We start from the raw sequence: 24,165 nt of genomic DNA, 5'->3' as shown, positions 1-24,165 counted from the left end.
AAGTATGGATAAAGTAAAAGAGAAAAGTGTGGATAAAGATAAAGTAAAATCAACAGTTAAAAAAGAGAAATATGGGGTGGAGTACAGAAAAGTCAAGTGGAGAAGAGACAAAGATTACAATGAGTGTTAAGGATACTCTATCTAAATGCCTGGAGTATTCGTAACAAGGTTAGTGAACTAGTGGCACAAATCAGTATAAGGACGATAGAAGATCTAAAGAGCAGAATGTTGAATCAGTCTGGATAGAGATTAGGAATAGTACAATGAAAAAAATCACTGATGGGAGTTTTCTATAAGCCACCAATAATAACATTACAGTGGCACAGGCAATAAACCAAGAAATATCTGAGGCATGTAAGAATGGAACAGCAGTTGTTATGGTGGTTTTAACTTGCACATAGATTGGGTGAATCAAGTTGGTCAAGTCAGTCTTGAGGAGGACTTCATAGTATGCACATGTGGTATCTGTCTTGAACAGCATGTTACTGAACCTTCAAGGGAACATGTTGGATCTGGTCCTGTGCAATGACACAGGCAAAATTAGCAATCTTGCCATTAGGGATCCTCTTGGAAAAAGTGATCACAGTATGATTGAGTTTCTTATACAAACTGAAGGTGCAACAGTTCGATCTAAAATCAGGGTATTGTGCCTAAACAATGAAGACTACAACAGGATGAGGGAGAAGTTGGATAGGGTAGACTGGTAAGACTACATGGTATATGGTAGGATGGTTGAGGAACAGTGGAAGACTTTAAAAGACATTTTTCATGACGCTCAACAAAAGTATATTCCAGTTAGAAGGACAGTAAGGATGGGGAGGGCCAGCTATGGATAATGAAGGAAATAAAAGAAGGCATCAAACTGAAAGCTTGTGCATACAAAGCTGCCAAGAGTAGTGTGGGAAACCGGAAGATTGGGAAAACTTTTAAAAGCAGCAAAGAACCACTAAGCGAGCAATAAAGAAAGGGAAGATAGATTATGAAAATAAACTAGCGCAAAATATAAAAACAGATAGAAAAGTTTTTATAATTATATAAAGCAGAAAAGTGTGGCCTAAGTGGACATAGGTCCCTTGGAAGACAAGAAGGGGGAATTAATATTGGATAATGAGGAAATGGCCAAGGCTTTGAAAGACTATTTGTGTCAGATTTCACAGTGGAGGACACATCTATCATGACGAAGAGAGAGGATATAGATGTAATAGGAAGTAAGAACCTCGATATAATAGCTATCACTAAAGAGGTAGTGCTGAGCAAACTTGAGGGCCTAAAGATAGAAAAGTCCCCTGGTCCTGATGGAACGCATCCCAGGGTACTGAAAGAAATAGCAGAGGTTATAAGTAGAGGCTTTGGTGATAATTTACCTAAATTCTCTGGACTCTGGGCAGAAACTGCTGGATTGGAAGGCCAATGTCCCGCCACTGTTTAAAAATAGAATGTAGCAAAAGGCAAGTAACTACCAGCCAGTTAGTTTAACATCTGTAGTTGGGGAAGATGCTTGAAGCTATCATTAAAGAAATAGTGAGGCATCTGGAAAGAAATGAATCCATCATGCAGACGCAGCATGGATTCAGCAAAGGCAGGTCCTGTTTGACAAACTTACTGGAGTTTTTTGAGGATGTAACCAGTGCAGTAGATAGAGGGGAATAGATGGACATTATTTACTGGGATTTACAGAAGGCATTGATAAGAAGCCACATAAAAGACTTATCCATAAGATACAGATGCATAGAGTTGGGGTGATGTATTAGCATGGATAGAGAATTGGTTAACCAATAGAAAGCAGAGAGTCAGGATACATGGGTGTTGCTCAGTGGTGAGTGATGTACCACAGGGGTCTGTGCTGGGCCCACAACTGATCACGATATACATTAACGATCTGGAAGAGGGGATCAAGTGTAGTGTATCTAAGTTTATTGATAACACTAAATTGAGTGGAAAAGCAAATTGTGCAGAGGATACGGAGAGTATGCAGAGAGATATAGATAGGTTAAGTGAGTGGGCAAGGGTCTGGCAAATATGAGGTCATCCGCTTTGGAAGGAAAAAAATGGAAGACCAGATTATTATTTAAAAATGGTAAAAGACTACAGCATGCTGCTGTGCCAAAGGACTTTTGAGTGCTTGTGCATGCATCACAAAAAGTTGGTTTGCAGGTGCAGCAGGCCATCAAGAAGGCAAATGGAATGTTGGCCTCCGTTGCAAGAGGGTTGAATTTAAGAGCAAGGAGGTTATGCTGCAACTGTACAGAGTAAAGGTGGGGCTGCACAGAGTACTGCGTACAGTTCTGGTCTCCTTACCTGAGGAAGGACATACTGGCTTTGGAGACAGCTTACTTCAGTTCAAAGATTCCTATTCAGTCCCAATTATAGCCAGAGGTTACATAGGTTCAAAATTATTTTTTTTAATATCCCCAATTCCTCAACAGCAACTGACCTATAATTAGTAAAGAACATGCTTTAACATTTACTTCTCTACTAACAGCAAGGATTCTCAACTCCTCCTTCAGTGGACGAACAGATTGCCACAGTCAGATTCTATCAATAGATACAATGAACTGTATACTTATGAAAATGGAAAACCTGTAGCAAGAACAAAGAACTAAACTACCACACGCCCCCCAAGTCCACCAGTAAAATAAATAAACCAATGTTGGCACTCAACTACCATAACATTATGCTCAATCATCAGTGAGCGACGTATAGCATTTTGAAAGAGAAAGGGAGAGAATGCTTCAAGAGACATTCTCAGCCTCCTGAAAAATGTAGCATCCTCACCGGTTCATAGTAATTGTCAGCCCATAACAACACTAAATGGAGACGCATCAAGAATGGTAGTAACTTCATTGCTTACAATAGGGACAGAGGCTAAAGAGAAACATCAAAGGGAATGCAAAAGATTTTATGAATCAACATTCATTTTAAATATATACTTCACAGACAAAGTCAAACTGCAAGCTTGTGAGCTGCATAATGCTCACACAAATTTAGAGTCTAGTCTCCTGTAACCCAAATAATTCTCCATACATAAACTACTACACACCTTACAGGTGCTGTGCAATACCTGCTAATGGTTTGCTCACAGACTGCGCAGGCTACTCACACATATAATACTTTGAGTATTTCGTCAGCTGTGATACATTGCAGATCTGGTGCCATTACAATCCCCCTGCAATGCACAGATTACAGGCTGGATTCACTGTTGACTAGATAAATACAAATAGTTGTACTTCAAGTTTTAGTCATATACAAATCTTATAACAATGACTTCAACCAATTGCAAGAAACAATGGCACGGAGAAATTCTGAAACCAGAATGGGCTGACTATTCGGTATTCACTGTTAATGATGGTAAATTGTTCTGTCTTTTGTGCAAACTAGAGTAAGCACATTGAAACATCACTATGAAATGAATCACAAGTCAGTGACACGGTTGTGCAGAAATGAACTGCCTCAGCTTCAGACACCCAGATTCAATTGATATCATAATTATGCCTGTGTCTTCATGTGACTGTGCAGGTTTCTACCAAGATCCAATCTGTATGTGTTCCTTCGTCTTACCCTTCCTGAAGTCCACAATCAGCTCTTTCGTCTTAATGATGTTGAGTGCCAGGGTGTTGCAGCGGCACCATTCCACTAGTTGGCATATCTCACTTTTATATGCCCTCTCGTCACCATCTGAGATTCTACCAATGGAATCAGTAAACTTATAGATGGTATTTGATCTATGCCTAGACACACAGTCATGTGTATATAGACAGTAGAGCAGTGGGCTGAGCACACACCCCTGAGGTGCACCAGTGCTTTAGTGTTAATCATTAGGGAGCAGAGTTAGAGAAGGACAGCAACTTTAAATTCCATGATGTTATCACTCCAACGTATCTGTCTTGGGCCCAGCACACAAGTGCAATTACAAAGAAAGTACAACAGCACCTTCAGTTCCTTCGGAGTTTTTGAAGATTCTGCGTGATATCTAAAGCTCTGGCAAGCTTCTACTGATGTGCAGTGGAGAGTATATTGACTGTTTGCTTCACAGCCTGGTATGGAAATACCAACGCCCTTGAACAGAAAATCCTACAAAAAGTAGTGGATACTGGCCAGTTAGGCAAAGCCCTCCCTACCACTGAGCACATGCACACAGAGCACTGTTGCAGGAAAGCAGCATTCATCATCAGGGACCCCCGTCACCCAGGCCATGCCTCTTCTCACTCTGCCATCAGGAAGGTGGTACAGGAGCATCAGGACTCATACCACCAGGCTCAGGAACAGTTACTACCCCTCAACCATCAGGCTCTTGAAACAGTGGGAATAACTTGACTCTCCCCATCACTGAACTGTTCTCACAACCAATGGACTCACTTTCAAAGACTCTTCATCTCATACTCTTGATAGTTATTGCTTATTTATTTATTATGACTATTTCCTTTTTTCCTCTTTTGTATTTGCACAGTTTGTTGTCCCTTGCACATTGGTTGTTTGTCCTGTTAGCTGCAGTCTACCATTGATTCTATTATGTTTCCTGGATTTACTGTATATGCCTGGCAAGAAAACAAATCTCAGTGTTGTACGTGATGACATGTACTTTGATTAAAAAATTTACTTCGAACTTTGAGATCTCCTGTCATGTTTCAATGATATGCAGGTTGAATACCCCCAAGTAGAAAAAGTTCATTGTCAAAGAGAATAATTTGTAGGGATAAAAGGGTAAAAGAAGAGGCTGGAGAGTGGAACTTATAGGATTGTTCTCTTAAAATACTCTTACGGGCAAAATAACCCTCTTCATGTCATAAAGAGTTTTCATCTCAAATATCTTCCTCATCAAAACTGAAAATAACCAGCTGCATAAAATTTCTTTATAAAACTCTGGAATCAGAAAGGAAGCTGAAACAATAAAGAAATCCAAGTCTGCTAGTTACGAAATGTCACTCCCACTTAATGTCCATATCATGGAGAACTTCTTACAAATATTGAGGACAGATACAATGTTATATTCAAGTAATACCCAATCACAGTGACAATACAGATTCCAATTCTGTGTTACAGTCGATGTCTCCCAGATATTTCAAATGTTTGAAACAAGATGCACAGTCTACAAAATGCTTTTATGCTCAGCCTTGATCCTACCATATTCATGTACAGTATATGAGATAAGCTATAATTAGCAAAAATGAAAGTAGAAGATGAAACTATGAAAAAAAAATCAGCTAAAAGAAGCAACCCATCATATTAGCAAAGAACACACTTGAACATGTATTTCTCTACAAATTCTCTGTTGGTGCAACAGGTGCAGCACCTACAATAAATAAAAATGGAGCCCCATCAGACCTGAAACCCTATCCCAATTTCTTGGAATTTCTGTCACTGTCATTTAACTCAAACACCTCACACAAGTATCAGTGAAACAAAAATGTTTTGAACACCATCATAGAAATCATTCATTTTAACTGTTTAAATGAAAAGCATCAAGTTCAAATTATTACATCCATTTAAAAGAATTCAACTAATGGACTGAAGTAGTTGTCAACCAATAATGTCTTAAATAGGCTTGAAGTTGATGAAATTGTTCATTATTTCACTTGAAGTGAAATGTTCCTATCCAAAACTTGAGAAATACAGTCAATGGCCTCTTTATTAGGTACACCTGCTCATTAATGCAAATATCTAATCAGTCAAACATATGGCAGCAACTCAATGCATAAAAACACACATCATGGTTCAGTTGTTCTTCAACCCAAATATCAGAATGGGGAAGAAAAGCGACTTTGACAGTGAAATGCTTGCTGGTGCCAGACAGAGTGATTCAACCATCTCTAAACTGCTCATCTCCTGGGATTTTCACACACAGAAGTCTCTAGAGTTTACTGAGAATGGTGTGAAAAACAAAAACACATCCAGTGAACTGCAGTCCCGTGGGCAAAAATGCCTTGTTATTGAGAGAGGTCAGAGGAGAATGGCCAGACTGCTTTAAGCTGACTGGAAGGCAACAGTAACTCATAACCACGTATTACAATAGTGGTGTGTAATAGAGGAACTCTAGTCGAATCTTGAAGTGGATGGGGGACAGTAGAATATCACACAGGGGTTCCGCTCCTGTACCTAATAAAGTGGCCAATGAGTGTAGATAGAGAACCTGTCACATTATTATCGCAATGGTTGTCGTGATATTACAGGACATCTGCAAACCCCAAACTTGGCAATCCAAGAAGAATAAATTTTACTCAAACAAGTCCTTCAGATAAATTAAAGCTGCAGCAATGAGATATTGTACGTTAGCAGTGGACCAATCGATTCGCACAGGTCAGGGAGAAGAATTTAAAAGAATGTTTTGTGGGGGTCGGTGCATTAGCGGCAGACCAATCGATTCATGATCTATTAGCAAGAGCAAATAAAAGTAAAGCAGGGTTAAAGCAGAGTGGCCATTGAGTGAGTGGACCAGTGTAGGAGGCATAGGTATGTAGCAGGTAAGGCTTTTGTAGTGGTTGAATAAAAAGTCACTAAATTACAATTAATTAAATAAAGGGATGATGCAGGATTAGATGATGTGCTGTAGCTGAATGATATGGGAGCTGGTGGACCCCTTTGTGGTTTCTGGTGACCACATCTGCAGCAAGTGTTGGCTGCTTGAAGAACTCAGGCTCAAAGTTGATGACCTGGACTCTGAGCTTCAAACACTGCTGCACATCAGGGACGGAGAGTTACCCGGATCCTCTATTTCAGGATGTCGTCACACCTATTAGAATTAGCTGCCTCAAATTCAGTCTGTGGTCAGGGGCAACAGGGTGTGACTGCGAGTGAGACAGGTAGTGGGATTCAGGAGACAGTGCTGGAGCACCCTCAGCACTTAACCTTGTACAACAGGTCTGAGATTTTTGCTCCCTGTGTGGATGAGAGTGAGGCTGTAGGAAGGATGTGCAACTTAACCGTGGAACCGTAGTTCAGGGAGCCATTCAAGAGAGGGGAGAGAAGGGAAATGCAGTGATAATTGGGGATAGTATAGTCAGGGGAATAGACAGTTCTTGGTCACGAGGACAGAGCTGAAGAATGTGTTGCCTGCCTGATGCCCAGGTTTGAGACATCTTATCTGACCTGCAGAGGACCTGCAAACTCAGAAGAAATCAAATGGAATGTTGGCCTTCATTACCAGACAGTTTGAATTTAAGAGCAAGGAGGTTAGGCTACAACTGTCTAGGGTAATGGTGAGACTGCATCTGGAGTACTGCATGCAGTTTTGGTCTCCTTACTTGAGGAAAAGATACACTGGCTTTGGAGGTGGTGCAGAGGAGGTTCACCAGGTTGATTCCAGAGATGAAGGGGTTAGGCTACAAGGAGAGATTGGGTTGCCTGGGACTGTACTCGCTGGAACTCAGGAGCAGGAGAGATCTTATAGAAACATATAAAATTAAGTAAGGGATAGAGGTAGGGAAGTTGTTTCCACTGGTAGGTAAGAGGACATAGCCTCAAGATTCGAGGAAGTAGATTTAGGACAGATGAGGAGGAACTGCTTTTCTGAGAGACTGGTGAATCTGTGGAATTCTCTGCCCAATGAAGCAGTGGATATATTTAAGAGAAGGTTGGATAGATTTTTTTTACATAGCAGGGTATTAAAGGTTATGGGGAAAAGGCAGGTAGGTAAAGACGAGTCCATGGCCTGATCAGCTATGATCTTATCGAATGGCAAAACAGACTCGACGGGCTAGATAGCCTTCTCTTGCTCTAATTTATTTTATTCTTATGTACTCATTCCTCACCTCAATTGTACAGTAGATATTAAGCAGAAATTCCTGATCACAAGCTTAAATAAAAAATTAAAAGGACTGCTCAATTACTTTTAGGCCAAATTGAAGACTTACAGAAGTGGAGGTGGTGCTTTCCTCATTTTTTTTCTGTAAAAAACACTCATTTACAACTGATGTGATCCAAAAGCTTGCCCAACTCCCAAAAAAGCAGCTACAGAAACACCCACTGCAGAAATTAATAGAATTAATGGAACTCCAAATGATTTGGCTCTAAAGATGATGCATGAATCTCAGTGCACAACTGAATTGTGGAACTAAGAGCCAGAAAGAGGCATCTTCGACTCATGAATAGTGTGTGACTCTCACTTCAATTCTCCACACAACCTACATTGTGAAATTTGTAACCTTAAACATTGTATTCTTTTACAGCCTCTGAGTTTGCAATGATATCTGACAGTTAAGCTCAAGTTAAACTTCCACTTCAACAACAAATCAGTGGCTTTCTGAAGACATCCAAATGGAAGACATCAGTATTTAGCCACTGTGTTTAAGTATGGATTTATTATTTACATTGAGATTGACCGGCAGTGAAGGTTGCCTTGCATCTCAATTTACAAGTTAACAAATTTCACAACACATGCCAGTGATAATAAACCCGATTCTGATTCAATATCATATGTGGCTTCATGACCCAGTAGTTTCGGCCACCTCTGATAAACTATCCCATTCAGCAACAGAATCAAAACATTGCATCACCCCACATTTAGTGAGTGGTGGGCTTACCTAGAAATAGGTCTGTTGAATACATTTGCAGCTTGGCGCAGGAAGGGGTCAAGTCGTAGTGCACGTTCCAGGTACTGCAGATGTAGAGGCTTTGCCAGCTCTGCACCACTCCCATTCTCACTTTGAAGTAAGTCTGCTGCCATAGAAAGGTCCTCTTATACAGGAAAATCTGGGCCTTCTGTTGGTTCTATAGAGAACAGGAAAGCATGTCAAACTTTCACAGGACTAAAGGTACATTCTTACAAGAGTTCACACGTTCTGATTAATATTTACTATTCAGCCAAATCATTTACAAGACAATGCAGTTTGCTGGATATTAAGGAAATTGTTAATTGAGGAGTTGGTATGGGAAAAATGGCATTCAGGTACAAGACCAACTGTAATTTTAATAAAAGACATAATAGCAGATTTTGATGCAACTTTTATTCCTTTTCTTCCTGATTTATTTTCATTGTTATTTAGTATGCCAGTACTTCATTAGACAAAAATGAGCATTTGGAACACTAGAGGTAGTTAAATAACACCAAATTGAATAGATGTTTTATTTTGTTTACCATCACAAATGCCAGTACACCTGAGTGTTACGCTGATGAGAATTCATCAACAATATATTGCTGACTTACTTTATTGAATACAAATGCTATTTGATATTGTTACTCCATGACCGCCACCATTATTATACCCACTGTTCCTCTTACAAGAGGATCTAAATCTAGGGGTGAGTGATTAAAAATAGAGGGTCATTAGATGAAGTGTGAGAGCAATGAATATTTGGAATTCTTATTCTAAAAAAGAGGTACAAGGAGATATTAGCTGGGAACCATTATGGAATGTTTCCGTGGGATTCAATTCAGATTGTGAAGTTTCATTTCACAAGATTCCAAAGATTCAGTTCACTTTAAATCTATACAGACATTTTTCTTGAAATTACTGACTTTTTTTGTAGTATGGAGCACTATACGATTTTATCAACATGTAAAGAAGCACTTAATGCATTTGCATTACTGAATCCAGTTTAATGCCTTTTGGATTTTAAATTTTAGTTTCTGCCCCATAAACTAAACAGGAAATCCAGTCAGAATTCACTGGTCTTCAAGCAGTCTTTATCATGTAGATTTGACTGCATAAACAAGCTTCAGTTTACGTACTGTTTCAACAGTACATAAATGATGCAAAACAATTACTTCCTCAAATGTATGGCAGTGACAGTTCAGATCATGTGTTAAACCCTTGAACCTTGTACCTACAACTTTCAGATTCAAGTTAGAGTGCCAGCAACTGAAAAATTGTCAAGGATTGAGCTTCACTCATCTCCAACAGGATCCCACCATCAATCTTCCTCCCCCCCCCCCCACCCCCCGCACCTCACTACTTTGCACAAGGATCGCTCCCTGCGTAACTCCCTTGTCCATTCAACGCTCCCCACCCCCGAACTCCCTTCTGGTACTTATCCTTGCAAGTCGAACAAGTGCTACAACCTGCACCACCTTCCTCACTACCATTCAGGGCCCAAAACAGTCCTTCCAGATGAGGCAACACCTCACCTGCAAGTCTGTTGGGCTCATCTACTGTATCCGGTGCTCCCGGTGTGGCCTCCTGTATATTGGGGAGACCTGATGTAGACCGCTTCGCCAAGTATCTACACTCCATCTGCCAGAAAAAAGTGGGATTGTCCAGTGGCCTCCCATTTTAATTCTACTTCCCATTCCAATAAGGCCACACACAGGATGAAGCAGCAACACCTTATATTCCATCCAGGTAGCCTTCAACCTGATGGCACAAACATCAATTTCTCAAACTTCTGGTAACTGGCCCCCCGTTTACCATTCCTATTCCTGTTTCTATCTCTTACCTTATCTCCTTACCTGTCCATCGCCTCCTTCTGGTGCTCCTCCCCTTCCCTTTCTTCCATGGTCTTCTACTTTCTCCTATCAGATTCCCCCTCCTCCAGCCCTTTATCTCCTTCATCAATCAACTTCCCAGCTCTTTACTTAACCCTCCCCCTCTCCCAGTTTCACCCATCACCTACCACCTTGTACTTCTTCCTCCCCCCTCCACCTTCTTGTTCATCGTTTTTTTTGCAGTCCTGATGAAGGGTCTTGGCCTGAAACATCAACTGTTTACGCTTTTCCCACAAACACTGCCTGGCCTGCTGAGTTCCTCCAGCATTTTGTGCGTATTGCAAGTATTCTGCAACTGTCCCATGTCTCGTGCCTTGGTGATCTCAACAAAAGTGTTCAGCAGTAGTTTTATTTGTCAAATTATATACTTCTGAATTCAATGAGCTACAGTATACTTTATGGATCAAATACACTTCGACCCTGCCACTGTTAAAAAAAGAATGTGTTGAACTTTGGTTGTTTACATTTAAACAATTGATTTCACTGCCTCGTAGCCTTACAGGGAAGATTGTATTTAGAAAAGGAATCCTCCTAGCCTTCTGTTAATCTGACAATTACAATCACCAATTAGCAATTAGTAGTTGTTATTCTGATGTTCCAATATGAGGACATTGAGCTTGAAATCTTCTTCAGACTTTTTTAAAGCTCAAATATACTGTACAAGTGAATTGTAATAAATCACTAAGGATCAACAATTTTCCAAGAAACAGGATAGAATAAAAACCAGGAAACTAGTCACAAAAGGCTTTTATAAGGATACTACCATATCAGAGAATGCCAGAAACACAAGGGGATTCCTAGCTTTATTTTTTTGCCTTCTCTGTTCTAGAAAAGAAAGAGGGTGCAATATATTCAGGCTGGCGGAAGCCAATGTTAAACTGCTGTTCTAATATAGCATTACAAATAACTTCAAGGTTAAAGAGACTAGCTGTATTTGTCACATTTACATCAAAACAGTGAAATGCATCACTTGCACCAACAACCAGAACCTGAAGATGTACTGGGGGCAGCCGGAAAATGTCGCCATGCTTCTGGAGCCAGCACAGTGTGACCACAATTTAGTAATCCTAACCCTTATATCATGTGAGAGGAAACCAGAGGACCCACAAGCTCATGTCACAGAGAGAGTGTACAACCTCATAAGGCTGCAGCGGATATTGAATCCCATTCTTTCAATAGCTGGTGCTGTAAAGCCTTACACTAACTTCCACACTGTGTCTGGAGGTTGAAATTTAGTGGTAATTAATGAATTGTATCTCCATAAAATGTCTTCTGTGCACTTCCTGGACAACCAATTCCTAATATATCCAATGCCCTTCAGCTCAAATTTATCTTTAGCCTCAAGCTGGCATTAAAAATGTAGTGGACTAAAATTTCTGTATCTGCATTCACAATGTTAAATGCAATGTACGCCACCTTATGCCACATTCAAGTACAGTTTATTCTGTTTATACAGATACTACTCATTCTGTATAACTGACTTCCATCATGTTACAGCAAACATTGTACCTGTGGTAGCACAATTTTCCATAATGCCTATTTCATCACTGAATTAAAGTACCCAAAGACTTGCTCAATTCATTAATGGAATAATAAGGAACCAGTAGCCATTCATTAAAATAAAGCTCTTTTTTTAGCCAGTACTTTAAAATAAATCATGTAATATCATATGGCTCATTCAGAAAGTCATGAAGCATAGGATCCATGGAAACTTGGCTGCACAACTTCAGAATTGGCTTGCCCACAAAAGCCAAAGGGTGATAGTTAATAAAGCGTATTCTACTTCAAAGCCATTGAATGTTCTGGGACCCTAGCTCTGCAATTTTTATAAAAGACTTAGATGAGGAAGTGAAAGAGTGAGTTAGTAATTTTGTAGATGACACAAAGATTGATGGTGTGTATAGTGTAAAAGCTGTTGTAGTTTACAAAGGGGTACAGACAAATATAGAGCTGAGCGAAGAAACAACAAATGAAAGTCAATCTGCAAAAGAATGAATGATACACTTTGAAAGGTCCAAAGTTCAACTTAAATTATCGAAGTATATATATATGTCACCCTATACAACCCAGAGACTCATTTTCTTGCAGGCATACTCAATAAATCCATAATAGAATAATAACATAGAACACAGAACAGTACAGCACAGTAAGGGCCCTTCAGCCCACAATGTTGTGGCCAACACTTAAGCCCTGCCTCCCATATAAACCTCCACCTTAAATTCCTCCATATACCTGTCTAATGGTCTCTTAAATTTCACTAGTGTATCTGCCTCCACCACCAACTCAGGCACTGCATTCCACACACCAACCACTCTGAGTGAAAAACGTTCCTCTAATATCCCCCTTGAACTTCCCACCTCTTACCTTAAAGCCATGTCCTCTTGTATTGAGCAGTGGTGCCCTGGGGAAGAGGCGCTGGCTGCCCACTCTATCTATTCCTCTTAATATCTTGTATACTGTGGTGACCCAATTTCTGCGCAAGCGAACCGGCTCACAAATAGCCCGCGTGTGGGGAGAGACTTTGGTAATGCACCTCTGATGTCATTTCCGCCCGGAACTAGGGATTAAAAGCCAGCGCCGCTAAGTTTGAATAAACTAGTCTCGAAACAACTTACCGACTGCGTGTCATTGTTTCTAGCTTTGTATGTAGCACATCGCTACATTGGTGACCCCGACGGTCCAAACGGGATTTGGACCAAAGATGACCGACTCTTCATCTGTTCACGCAGTTTCGCTAAAACTGCCGACTTTCTGGATGCTGCGACCACGCGTGTGGTTTAGCCAAGCAGAAGCCCAGTTCCAGATTCGGCAGATATCTTCTGATTCCACGCGTTACTATCATGTGGTGAGCTCCCTTGACCAGGAGACAGCCGCCCGGGTTGCGGATTTCATACAGTCGCCCCCGGAAGAAGGCAAATATGAAACCTTCAAAGTGCTGCTCATTGGGACTTTTGTCCTCTCACGGCGTGAGCGGGGTGCCCGCCTGCTGCACCTGGACGGTTTGGGAGACAGGCCACCGTCAGCATTAATGAACGAGATGCTGACCCTGGCTGGTGGACACAAGCCCTGCCTCATGTTCGAGCAAGCGTTCCTAGAGCAACTGCCTGAGGACAAACATCTGTTGCTGGCTGACGCAGATTTCAGTGACCCCTGGAAGGTGGCGGCCCGGGCAGACGTGCTGTGGAAAGCCAAGAGGGAGAGCGTGGCATCCATCGGTCAGATTACCAAGCCACGCGCCCAACAGCAGACCAGACCAGGCCCGGCAAGGGAGTGCACACAACACAGAGGCAGGAGTGAGGAGGCCAGTGAACAGTGGTGTTTCTACCACCAGCGGTGGGGCACAGAAGCCCGCCGTTGTCGCCCACCCTGCAAGGGCCAGGGTCAGAATTCTGGCGGACTTTCCATCGATTCTGGCACCGCAGTTCACGGCAGCCATGCCCAGACACAGAGTACAGCACCACATCCCGACCCAGGGACCACCCCTCCACGCCCGCACACGAAGGCTCCCCCCAGAAAAGCTCCGTCTGGCGAAGGAGGAGTTCAAGAGGATGGCGGAATTGGGGATCGTCTGGAGGTCCGACAGCCCATGGGCCTCCCCCATGCACATGGTGCCCAAAGCAGCCGGGGGCTGGAGACCGTGCGGCAACTACCGCAGACTGAACGAGGCTACAACTCCAGACCGCTACCCCGTGCCGCACATACAGGACTTTGCAGCGAACCTGCACGGGGCAAGAATCTTTTCCAAAGTAGACCTCGTCCGGGGATACCATCAAATCCCGGTGCACCCTGAAGACATCCCCAAAACAGCACTCATCAGCCCATTCGGCCTGTTCGAATTCCTCCAAATGCTATTCGACCTGAAGAATGCCGCACAGACGTTCCAGCGGCTAATGGATGCGGTGGGACGCTACCTGGACTTTGCGTTCATCTAATTGGACGACATCCTCATAGCCAGCAGCAGTCGTCAGGAGCATCTGTCCCACCTCCGCCAGCTCTACTCTCACCTGAGTGATTTCGGCCTCACGATCAACCCGGCCAAATGCCAGTTCAGTCTCGACACCATTGACTTCCTGGGCCACAGGATTACCAAAGACGGGGCAACACCTCTGCCCGCCAAGGTAGACGCAATCCGCCACTTTGCCCGGCCCAACACAGTCAAAAGGCCTGCAGGAGTTCGATGGTATGGTGAACTTCTACCACCATTTCCTCCCCTCAGCAGCCTGTATCATGCGCCCTTTGTACACCCTGATGTCGGGTAAAGGCAAAGACATTACTTGGGACGAAGAGGCCACAGCTGTTTTCGTTAAAGCCAAGGAAGCCTTGGCAGATGCCGCGATGCTGGTGCACCCCAGAACGGACATTCCGACCACCCTCACAGTGGACGCATCCGACACAGCAGTCAGTGGGGTGCTGAAGCAACTCATCAAGGGGCGCTGGCAACCCCTGACGTCCTTCAGCAAGCATCTACGACCACCCGAACTCAAGTACAGTGCCTTCAACCGGGAGCTGTTGGCACTGTATCTGGCAATCCGGCATTTTAGGTAGAAGGCAGGCCATTCTACCTTAGAAGGCAGGCCATTCTACCTTAGAAGGCAGGCCATTCACCGCGTTCACGGACCACAAACCGTTGACCTTCGCATTCACGAAGGTGTCCGATCCCTGGTCGGCTCACCAGCAGCGACATCTGTCCTACATCTCCAAGTACACGACGGACATCCAGCACGTCTCGGGAAAGGACAACGTCGGGGCGGACGCACTCTCCAGACAAGCTATCTAGGCCCTGTCCCTGGGGGTGGACTATGCAGCACTGGCGGAGGCGCAGCAGGCAGACGACGAGATGCCCAGCTACAGGACTGCAGTCTCGGGTTTGCAGCTGCAAGACTTCCTCGTAGGCCCAGGTGAGAGGACACTCCTGTGCAACGTGGCTACCGGCCAACTTCGCCCCATCATCCCGGCAGCCTGGTGGCGGCGAGTTTTCAACTCCATACACAGTTTGGCGCACCCATCTATCAGGACAACTGTCCGGCTGGTCTCTAGCAAGTTCGCGTGGCACGGACTTCGCAAACAGGTCAGTGAATGGGCCAGAATGTGCGCGCAGTGCCAAACAGCCACAGTGCAGCGGCACACTAAAGCCCTGCCGCAGCAGTTCGAACCCACCCGCCTGGAGGTTCGACCACATTCATGTGGATATCATGGGCCCCCTACCAGTGTCACGAGGAGTGCGGTACTTCCTAACTATGGTAGACCGGTTCACGAGATGGCCAGAGGCGGTCCCGCTCACTGACACATCTGCCGATTCCTGCGCCCAAGCGCTGATTGCAACCTGGGTAGCACGCTTCGGGGTACCGGCCCACATTACCTCCAACAGAGGCGCCCAGTTCACCTCCAGCCTGTGGTCGGCTGTGGCCAGCCTGTTGGAAACGCAGCTACACCACACAACTGCCTACCACCCACAGTTGAACGGACTAGTGGAATGCTTCCACCGTCACTTGAAGTCGGCTCTCATGGCCCGCCTGAGAGGGCCTAACTGGGTGGACGAGCTTCCCTGGGTCTTGCTTGGAATTCGCACAGCGCCCAAAGAGGATCTGCACACCTCGTCGGCCGAGTTGGTGTACGGCGCACCCCTGGTCGTCCCAGGAGAGCTCATACCAGCCCCAAGGGGACAAGAGGAAGAACCAGCAGCAGTCCTGGACAGACTACGCAAAAGGCTCAGCAACCTGGCCCCCATACCGACTTCACATCACGGACAGATCCTGACCTGTGTACCCAAAGACCTGCAGAACTCTAAGTTTGTGTTTGTATGAAGGAGCGGACACTGGGCACCGCTACAGTGGCCATTCAAGGTGATCAACAACAACGGGTCCACCTACGTTCTGGACATTGAGGGGAAAGAGGAGGTTTTCACGGTGGACCGACTCAAATCAGCCCATGTAGACTTGGCGCAGCCGGTCAAGGTTCAGGCACCACAGCGCAGAGGCAGACGGCCAAACAGAGATTGATCCAGACTGTGGACATTGGGGGGGTGTATCGCCGGTTCTGGGGGGGGTTATGTGGCGACCCACTTTCTGCGCAGGCGAACCGGCTCACAAATAGCCCGCGCGAGGGGAGAGACTTTGGTAATGCACCTTTGACATCATTTCCGCCCAGAGAGGGTGGGAACTAGAGATTAAAAGCCAGCGCTGTGAAGTTTGAATAAACTAGTCTCAAAATCACTTACCGACTGCATGTCATTGTTTCTAGCTCTGTATGTAGTACATCGCTACAATACCTCTATCGTGTCTCCTCTCATCCTCCTCCTCTCCAGAGAGTAAAGTCCTAGCTCCCTTAATCTCTGATCATAATGCATACTCTCTAAACCAGGCAGCATCCTGGTAAATCTCCTCTGTACCCTTTCCAATGCTTCCACATCCTTCCTATAGTGAGGTGACCAGAACTGGACACAGTACTCCAAGTGTGGCCTAACCAGAGTTTTAGAGATGCATCATTACCTTATGTTATTAACCATAACAGAATTAATGAAAGACCACACCAACTTGGGCCTTCAACCAGTGTGCAAAGAACAACAAACTGCGCAAATACAAAAAGAAAGAAATAATAATAATAAATATACAAGCATTAAATATCAAGGTTGTTGCAATGAGACAAGAGCCAATGGGAAATCATCTGCTATGGGCCTGTTGCTGCAGTAGGCAAATTGGGAGCGGATCCAAATTGCTTCTCAGGCAGGAATTGATATGTATAATCAACAACCTCTCAAAGCACTTCATCACTGTGGACACGTGCTGCTGAACGATAGTCATTATGGCAGGTTAACACATTCTTAGGCATCAGTATAAGAGAAGCCTGCTTAAAGCAGGTGGGTACCTCAGACTGCCAAAGCGAGAGGTTAAAGATATCAGTGAACACTCCAGGTCTTTAGTATTGGCCAGGTACCCTGTCTGGGCCCGATGCTTTTTGTGGATTCACCCTCTTGAAAGCTACTCGCATGTTGACCTCAGACTGAAATCACCAGATCATCAGAGGCTGTGGGAGCTTGTGATGGTTCCTCTATGTTTTGACAATCAATGTAAGCATAGAAGGCATTGAGCTTATCAGGAAGCAAAGCCCCATTGTCACCTATGTCACTTGATTTAACTTTATAAGAGGTGATAGTATTCAAGCCCCATCGCGACTGTCGTGCAAGCTTTGTTGATTCAGGTTTAGTCTGGAATTACCACTTCAACTGTGAACTGGCTTTCTGGAAGTTGTACCTGGACCTCTTGTAATTTTCTTAGTCATCAGATTTGAATGCCTCTGATCTGGCCCTCAGTAGATGTGGATCTCATGGTTCATTCAGGGCTTCTGATTGGGGAAGACTCTGAATGATCTTGTAGAGACGCACTCATCTAACAACTGTTTTAAACAAAGTCCATGACAACCATGGTGTGTTCATTCAGATCCAGACATGAGTCCTTGAACATGGCCCAGTTAACGAACTTGAAGCAATCCTTTAGCTGTTCCGCTGCTTTCCACAAGCACCTCTGCTGTCACGTCCTTTGGCGTTTTGCTCTTTAGGCTCTGCCTGTTTGCAGGTTAGAGCAGATTTGCTGAAATGCAGTCTAGGCAAGGCACGATAGGTATTCCTCATCTTAGTATAAACAGTGGTCTAGTGTGTTAGGACCTCTGATAATACAGGCTATATGATGATGGTTAATTGGGCAAGGATTTCTTCAAACAATGCCAAAATTGAAGGCAGAGTACAAAGTTAAATACAGTATTCTTACCAGTAGGGAGGAACAGCGAGATTTTGGGAATACAAGTCAATAGATCCCTCAAAATTATCATCTCAGTTTAAAGTTTGATGGGAAGGCCTGTGGTGTGTTGGACTTCATTAATCAGGGGATTGAGTTCAAGAGCCACAAAGTAATGTTGTAGTCCCAAAAACTCCAGTTAGACCACACATATTGTGTTCAATTCTGGTTATCTCATAATAGGAGTGTCAGAAATTCAGGGTACAGAGGAGATTTACCAGGATGCTGCCAGGATTAGAGAACATGTCTTATGAGCGAGCTCCGGCTTCTCTCTTTGAAGTGTGGGTTGAGAAGCAACTTGGATACAGGTGTTTTCAGATGAGAGACATTTAAAGTGTCTTTTTCTCAGGCTGCCAATGGCCAATACAATTTAAGGTGAACAAAGGAAAGTTTAAGGCAGGTGTCGAGGAGTTTTTTTTCTTACAGATGGAAAAACAGTATGTGCCTGGAACATATTTCAGAAGTGGTGGTAAAGGCTGGTATAATAGCGACACTTAAGAGCAACAGACACAAAATATTGGAGGAACTCAGCAAGTCAAGCAGCATCACTGGAGAGGAATAAACAGTCAATATTTTGGCCAAGACCCTTTATCAGGGAACATTTAAGAAAGATTGGCACATGGATGCAAGAAAAATGGAGGGTTATAAGATGTGTTGGAAGGAAGAGTCAGATTTATCACATGTACGTCAAAACACAAGGTAAAATGCATCACACGAGGAAATCTGCAGATGCTGGGAATTCAAGCAACACACAAAATGCTGGTGGAACGCAGCAGGCCAGGCAGCATCTATAGGAAAAAGTACAGTCAACGTTTCGAGCTGAGACCCTTCGTCAGGGCTGAGATAATGCATTTGCAGAAAAACACTCAAGCTTTAAGAGTTTGTGAATAACGATAGATCTTGACATTACAACACAATCATTAAATTGGTGGAGAACAGATTATGACACAATTGGACAGAAGCTGGGTAAGTTGATTGAGAATGTTATCAGGAAAGACCACATTTGACACGATAGCTGCTAAAAACAAGCTGATTCCAGTCCTGCTGAAGGGTCTAGGCTGCACTTTTTCCCCATAGGTGCTGCCATCTATTTGCCATCTACAATGCATCATTTGTGTTTAACAACATCACAACTAGAGAGGTGCTGGGGCAGCCCTCAACTACTCACACGTGCCAGTGCCAACACAGCATTCCCACAAAGCTCAGCAGATCACAGAAGCAACACAACAGCAGCAAAACAAACCCCTTTCTTCCCTCCCCCTAATTAGCCACACAGGGACTGTACTGTGCTGACCTGTTCTATGATTATGTTCCAATACAAACTACAGTGAATGTGCAAAAGCAGGGTACAGGGAAGGAGACTCACAAGCCACTCTCTCCACCCACACTCTTTCCCCCATCCCCTTGATTTGAACATTGCTGCAGCAGACACTGCATGCCCAGCAAAGCCAGGTGTTGACTAGCAAGATAACTTGACAGGCTTTCTAGTCCTCTCGATGCCTTCAGTGACAGACCTGCCTCTCTCACATCAATGTACAATATACAGCACAAAGTGATCTAAATTGTTGAGAAGCGTTACGCCACCAAGTACAGATATCTATTGCAAGCAACTGCAACTCTGAATTAGCTTTAATTGATTTAACTTATATTTAGATTGAAAGAGCAAAATAGTGTTGAACTTCCAAATAGGATAAGGAAAAAATTCAAATAATATACATGTTACAGAATAATAGGTAGAGAAAGGAAAGTGATCTATCTTTCATATCTCACCACCTCTGCAAAAGCAAGACATTTTCAATCATAACAGGTGGTAACAAGAGATGGCTAGGTGTCTATAGATGATAGCCCCTTTTGCCTGGAGCCTTCTTATTAAACCTGCCAGAGGGCTTCTCAAAATGCAACTATGACACAAATGGTGTAATTAAAGATCCAAGGAACAAGAGATACCTTCCTTTCCAGCAAAATTATGACTGCCAATGGGTACTTCAACTGGCAATATTAACCAATATTACTTGGCAATATTAACCAATATTACTTCCAGTAGATGTGGCAATTTGATAAATACGGTGTTGAGCCACTAGGAAATGCACTGAACAGAGAACAGACCTTTCAAAAACTATGAGTGAACAACAGCATTATCTCAGGCTGCCAGCTTGCACCACAAGTGTTTGATGAACCTTACTACTGACAGTGAGAAGTGACTGGATTTCCCAAGACCCCCTCACCCACACACACTATTTTGTCTAATACTTTCTCTGATTTTGATAGGTCAACTTTGCCAGCCCAGTTGGTCTTGAGGCAAAATAATCAGGTGACATGCAAGGTCAGAATAAATCTTGCTCATCCTCCAGAATTATCTTATTTTACAGATCAAGTAAAACTGTATGCAATTGAGGCGACTGCTTTCTTTAAAAAAATGTTTGCCTCCGAGCAATGAACTTGGTGATGAATTAACAATCATTTGTGGAAATAAAAGGACTGCTACAATCAGATCAGTGAGTTACAGAGGGGAAAAAAAACTTGCAATACTACATCCACATGATATTCAGGCCAGAACAGAATCACACTGAACCATGATGTTGTATATCTGTCAGCGTCCCCCTCAAGTGAATTCTCCCATCCTGTGAAAATGTTCATCAGCTCCACTTTGTCCTTTATACTAAATCTGTATATTTTGATTTGGTCTCCTTCTAACCTTCTAAACAATGAAATACAAAACATTCTTATGCAACCTGTGGCCAAATGTTAATGCTTTAAGATGGTTTAATTTTCATGAACCCACTTTGAATCCATTTTGAAAATTTAGTGTTTTTGAAAATACCATTAATTATTAATTACCAATTCTGTGGACTTTATTTTTCACCAAAATCCTTTAATGTGAAACTTAAATGATTTGCAAATGCTCGTACATACACATTGTACAGAATTGGGTACTCATAAGCTGGGGAGAACCTGTAGTAAGTTCTGGTATCCAGCTCTTTCAACACATTGATAACTTACAATTTCTTTATAGTATTTATCCAAATGACATTTTGAAAATTAGTATTGAATCTGCTTTCACCACCCTTTAAAACAACACTTTCTGGATCGTACAATCATAATACAAAGATGTACTGATTCTTTTGGCAATTACACAAAGGAAATTTGGTTGCTGATCCTTGATATTGAGTAGTGGCTTTCCAGACGTACACAAGAACATTGATTATAAATTAAATCTACACCTAAACCCTCTGTTTTAAAGAGTATATCAATGTCAGTCATGAAACATTATACCACAGAAACAAAACAGGCCCTTTGGCACTCCTTGTCCGTGCTGAACTATTTAACTTACCTAGACCCATTGATCCGAACCTGGACCAAAGCCCGCTATATCCCTCCCATTCATGTACTTATCTGAATTTCTCTTAAATATTGCAATCAAACCCATATACAACACTTCTGCTGGCAGCTCATTCCCCACTCTCACATCTGAGAGAAGAAGTTCCCCCTCAGGTTCCCCTTAAGCATTGCCCATCACCCTTAGCACATAACCCAACCTCAGTGGAAAAAGCCTGCTCACACTTAACCTATCTATAACCCCTCATAATTTTGCATACCTTTATCAATTTACCTTCATTCTCTTACACTTTAGGGAATTAAAGTCCTCACCTATTCAACCTTTCCCTAGAACTCAGGTTCTCACGTCTTTCTAACACCTTTGTAAATTTTCTCTGCACTCTTTCAACCTTATTAACATCATTTCTGTAGGTAGGTGACTAAAACTGCACACAGTACTCCAAATTAGGCCTCACCATCTTATACCACTTCAACATAATATCCTTACTCACTGCTTTGATCTATGAATGCTAAAGTACCAGAAGCTTTATTTATGAACCTATCTACCTGTGATGCCATTTTCATTAATTATGGACATGAATTCTAATATCCCTGTTTGACTGCACTTCTCAGTGCCCTACCACTCCCCATGCAAGACTGCCCCTACAATATACATATATTGAATAGATTAAAGATCATGCAAAAAAAAACAGAAATAATATTAAAAAGTAAGGCAGTGTTCACAGGTTCAATGTCCATTTAGGAATTGGATGACAGAGGGGAAGAAGCTGTTCCTAAATCACTGAGTGTGTGCCTTCAGGCTTCTGTACTTCCTACTTGATGTTAACAATGATAAAAGGGCCTGCCCTGGGTACTAGGGGTCCTTAATAATGGATGCTGCCTTTCTGAGACACCACTCCTTCAAGATGTCCTGGGTACTTTGTAGCTAGTTTTCTAGTTGGAGCAGATTAAATGTACGACCCTCTGCAACTTCTTTCGGTCCTCGGCAGTAGCACCCCCCCCCCCCCCCCCCCAATACCAGAGAGTGATGCAGCCTGGCAGAATGCTCTCCACAGTACATCTATAGAAGTTTTTGAGTGTTTTTGTTGATATACCAAATCTCTTCGAACTCCTAATGAAGTACAGTCACTGTCTTGCCTTCTTTAAAGCTGCAACGGTATTTGAGACCAGGTTAGGTCCTCAGAGATCTTGACACCCCAGAACTTGAAACTGCTCACTCTCTCTACTTCTAATCCCACTATGAGTACTGGTATGTGTTCATTCATCTTACTCTTCCTGAAGATCCTTTCTTAAACCCTTAACATATATATGCTCCAATCCTTCGCACCTCACCCATGGACAAGGATATTTCAAAAATCTCTGCTAAGGTTCCTGTAATTTCTGCACAAGCCTCCCACAGGGTACAAGGGAACACATTATCAAGCCCTAAAGGATTTATCCACCATAATTTGCCTCAAAACAGTAAACACTTCCTCTGTAATCCATATATGTTCCATGACCTCACTGCTATGCCTCACTTCAGTAGTTGCTGTGTCCATCTCCTGAGTAAATACAGCAGCAAAAAAGCAAAAAAAAAAAATCCATTTAAGATCTCCCACATCTCTTTAGGCACCATGCACAGATGGCCACTCTGATCTTCCACAGGACCAACGTTGTTCCTTGCTGTCCTTTTGTTCTTAATATATCTGTAGAAGCTCTTGGGATTCTCCTTTACCTGGTCTGCTAGGGTAACCTCATGCCTTTAATCCTTCCTGATTTCCTTCTAAGTGTTCTCTAGCATTTCTTACACTCCAAGTACTTCATATGCTCGTTCCTATCGGTGCCATCAATGCACCCCCTCCTCCTTAACCAGAACCTCAATATCCTTTGAAAACCAAAGTTCCCCATATCTGTTGTAAAATCACAAGATATCAGAGTAGAACTAGGCCATTTGGCCCATCAAGTTTGCTCTGCCATTTTATCATGGCTTATCCATTTCCCTCTTAGCCCCTACCTCCTGCCTTCTCCCTATATCCCTTCATACCTCAACTAATCAAGAATCTATCAATCTCTGCCTTAAATATACTCAATGACTTGGCCTCCACAACCGCCTGTGGCAATGAATTCCACAGATTCACCCCTCTTTGGCTAAAGAAATTCTTTCTCATCTCTGTTCTAAATGGACATCCCTCTATTCTGACACTGTCACTTCTGGTCTAAGGCGGTTCTGAGACTATCACCATAGAAAACATCCTTGCCATATTCACTCTGAGGCCTTTCAACGTTCGATACATTTCAAAGAAACCCCCCACCCCCCATTCATCTGAATTCCAATGAGTAGAGGCCCAGAGCCATCAAACACTCCTTGTATGATGAGCCTTTCAGTTCTGGAATAATTTTCGTGAACCTCCTTTGAAACCTCTAGAATATCAGCACATCCTTTCTTAGATAAGGGGCACAAAACTGTTCACAACAATACTCCAAGTGAGGCCTCGCCAGTGCTTTATAAAGCCTCAACATTACATCTTTGCTTTTATATTCCTGTTGGTCAGATCAGCCCTCAATCCCCTGCAGTTTGTCCACCAGGACTGCACTGTAGTCAACAATGCTGTCACCTCCCTGCTGAACAGAGTCTACTCCCAT

General features: G+C 43.1%; 1 protein-coding gene across 2 annotated transcripts in view; it reads right to left on the bottom strand.

Moving 5' to 3' along the window:
- ino80 (INO80 complex ATPase subunit) overlaps nt 1–24,165 on the bottom strand; it is a 233,907-nt gene that overhangs the window by 192,153 nt on the left and 17,589 nt on the right. For both annotated transcript variants that reach the window (XM_073040376.1, XM_073040377.1), the window contains exon 2: nt 8,517–8,703. In XM_073040376.1, the coding sequence (XP_072896477.1) occupies nt 8,517–8,659 (143 nt within the window). In that variant the 5' untranslated portion in view covers nt 8,660–8,703. The remainder of the gene's footprint in view (nt 1–8,516; nt 8,704–24,165) is intronic.

This window comes from Hemitrygon akajei, chromosome 3 (assembly GCF_048418815.1).
Source record: "Hemitrygon akajei chromosome 3, sHemAka1.3, whole genome shotgun sequence".
NCBI lineage: Eukaryota > Metazoa > Chordata > Chondrichthyes > Myliobatiformes > Dasyatidae > Hemitrygon > Hemitrygon akajei.
This window is presented reverse-complemented; position numbering and strand designations above follow the sequence as displayed.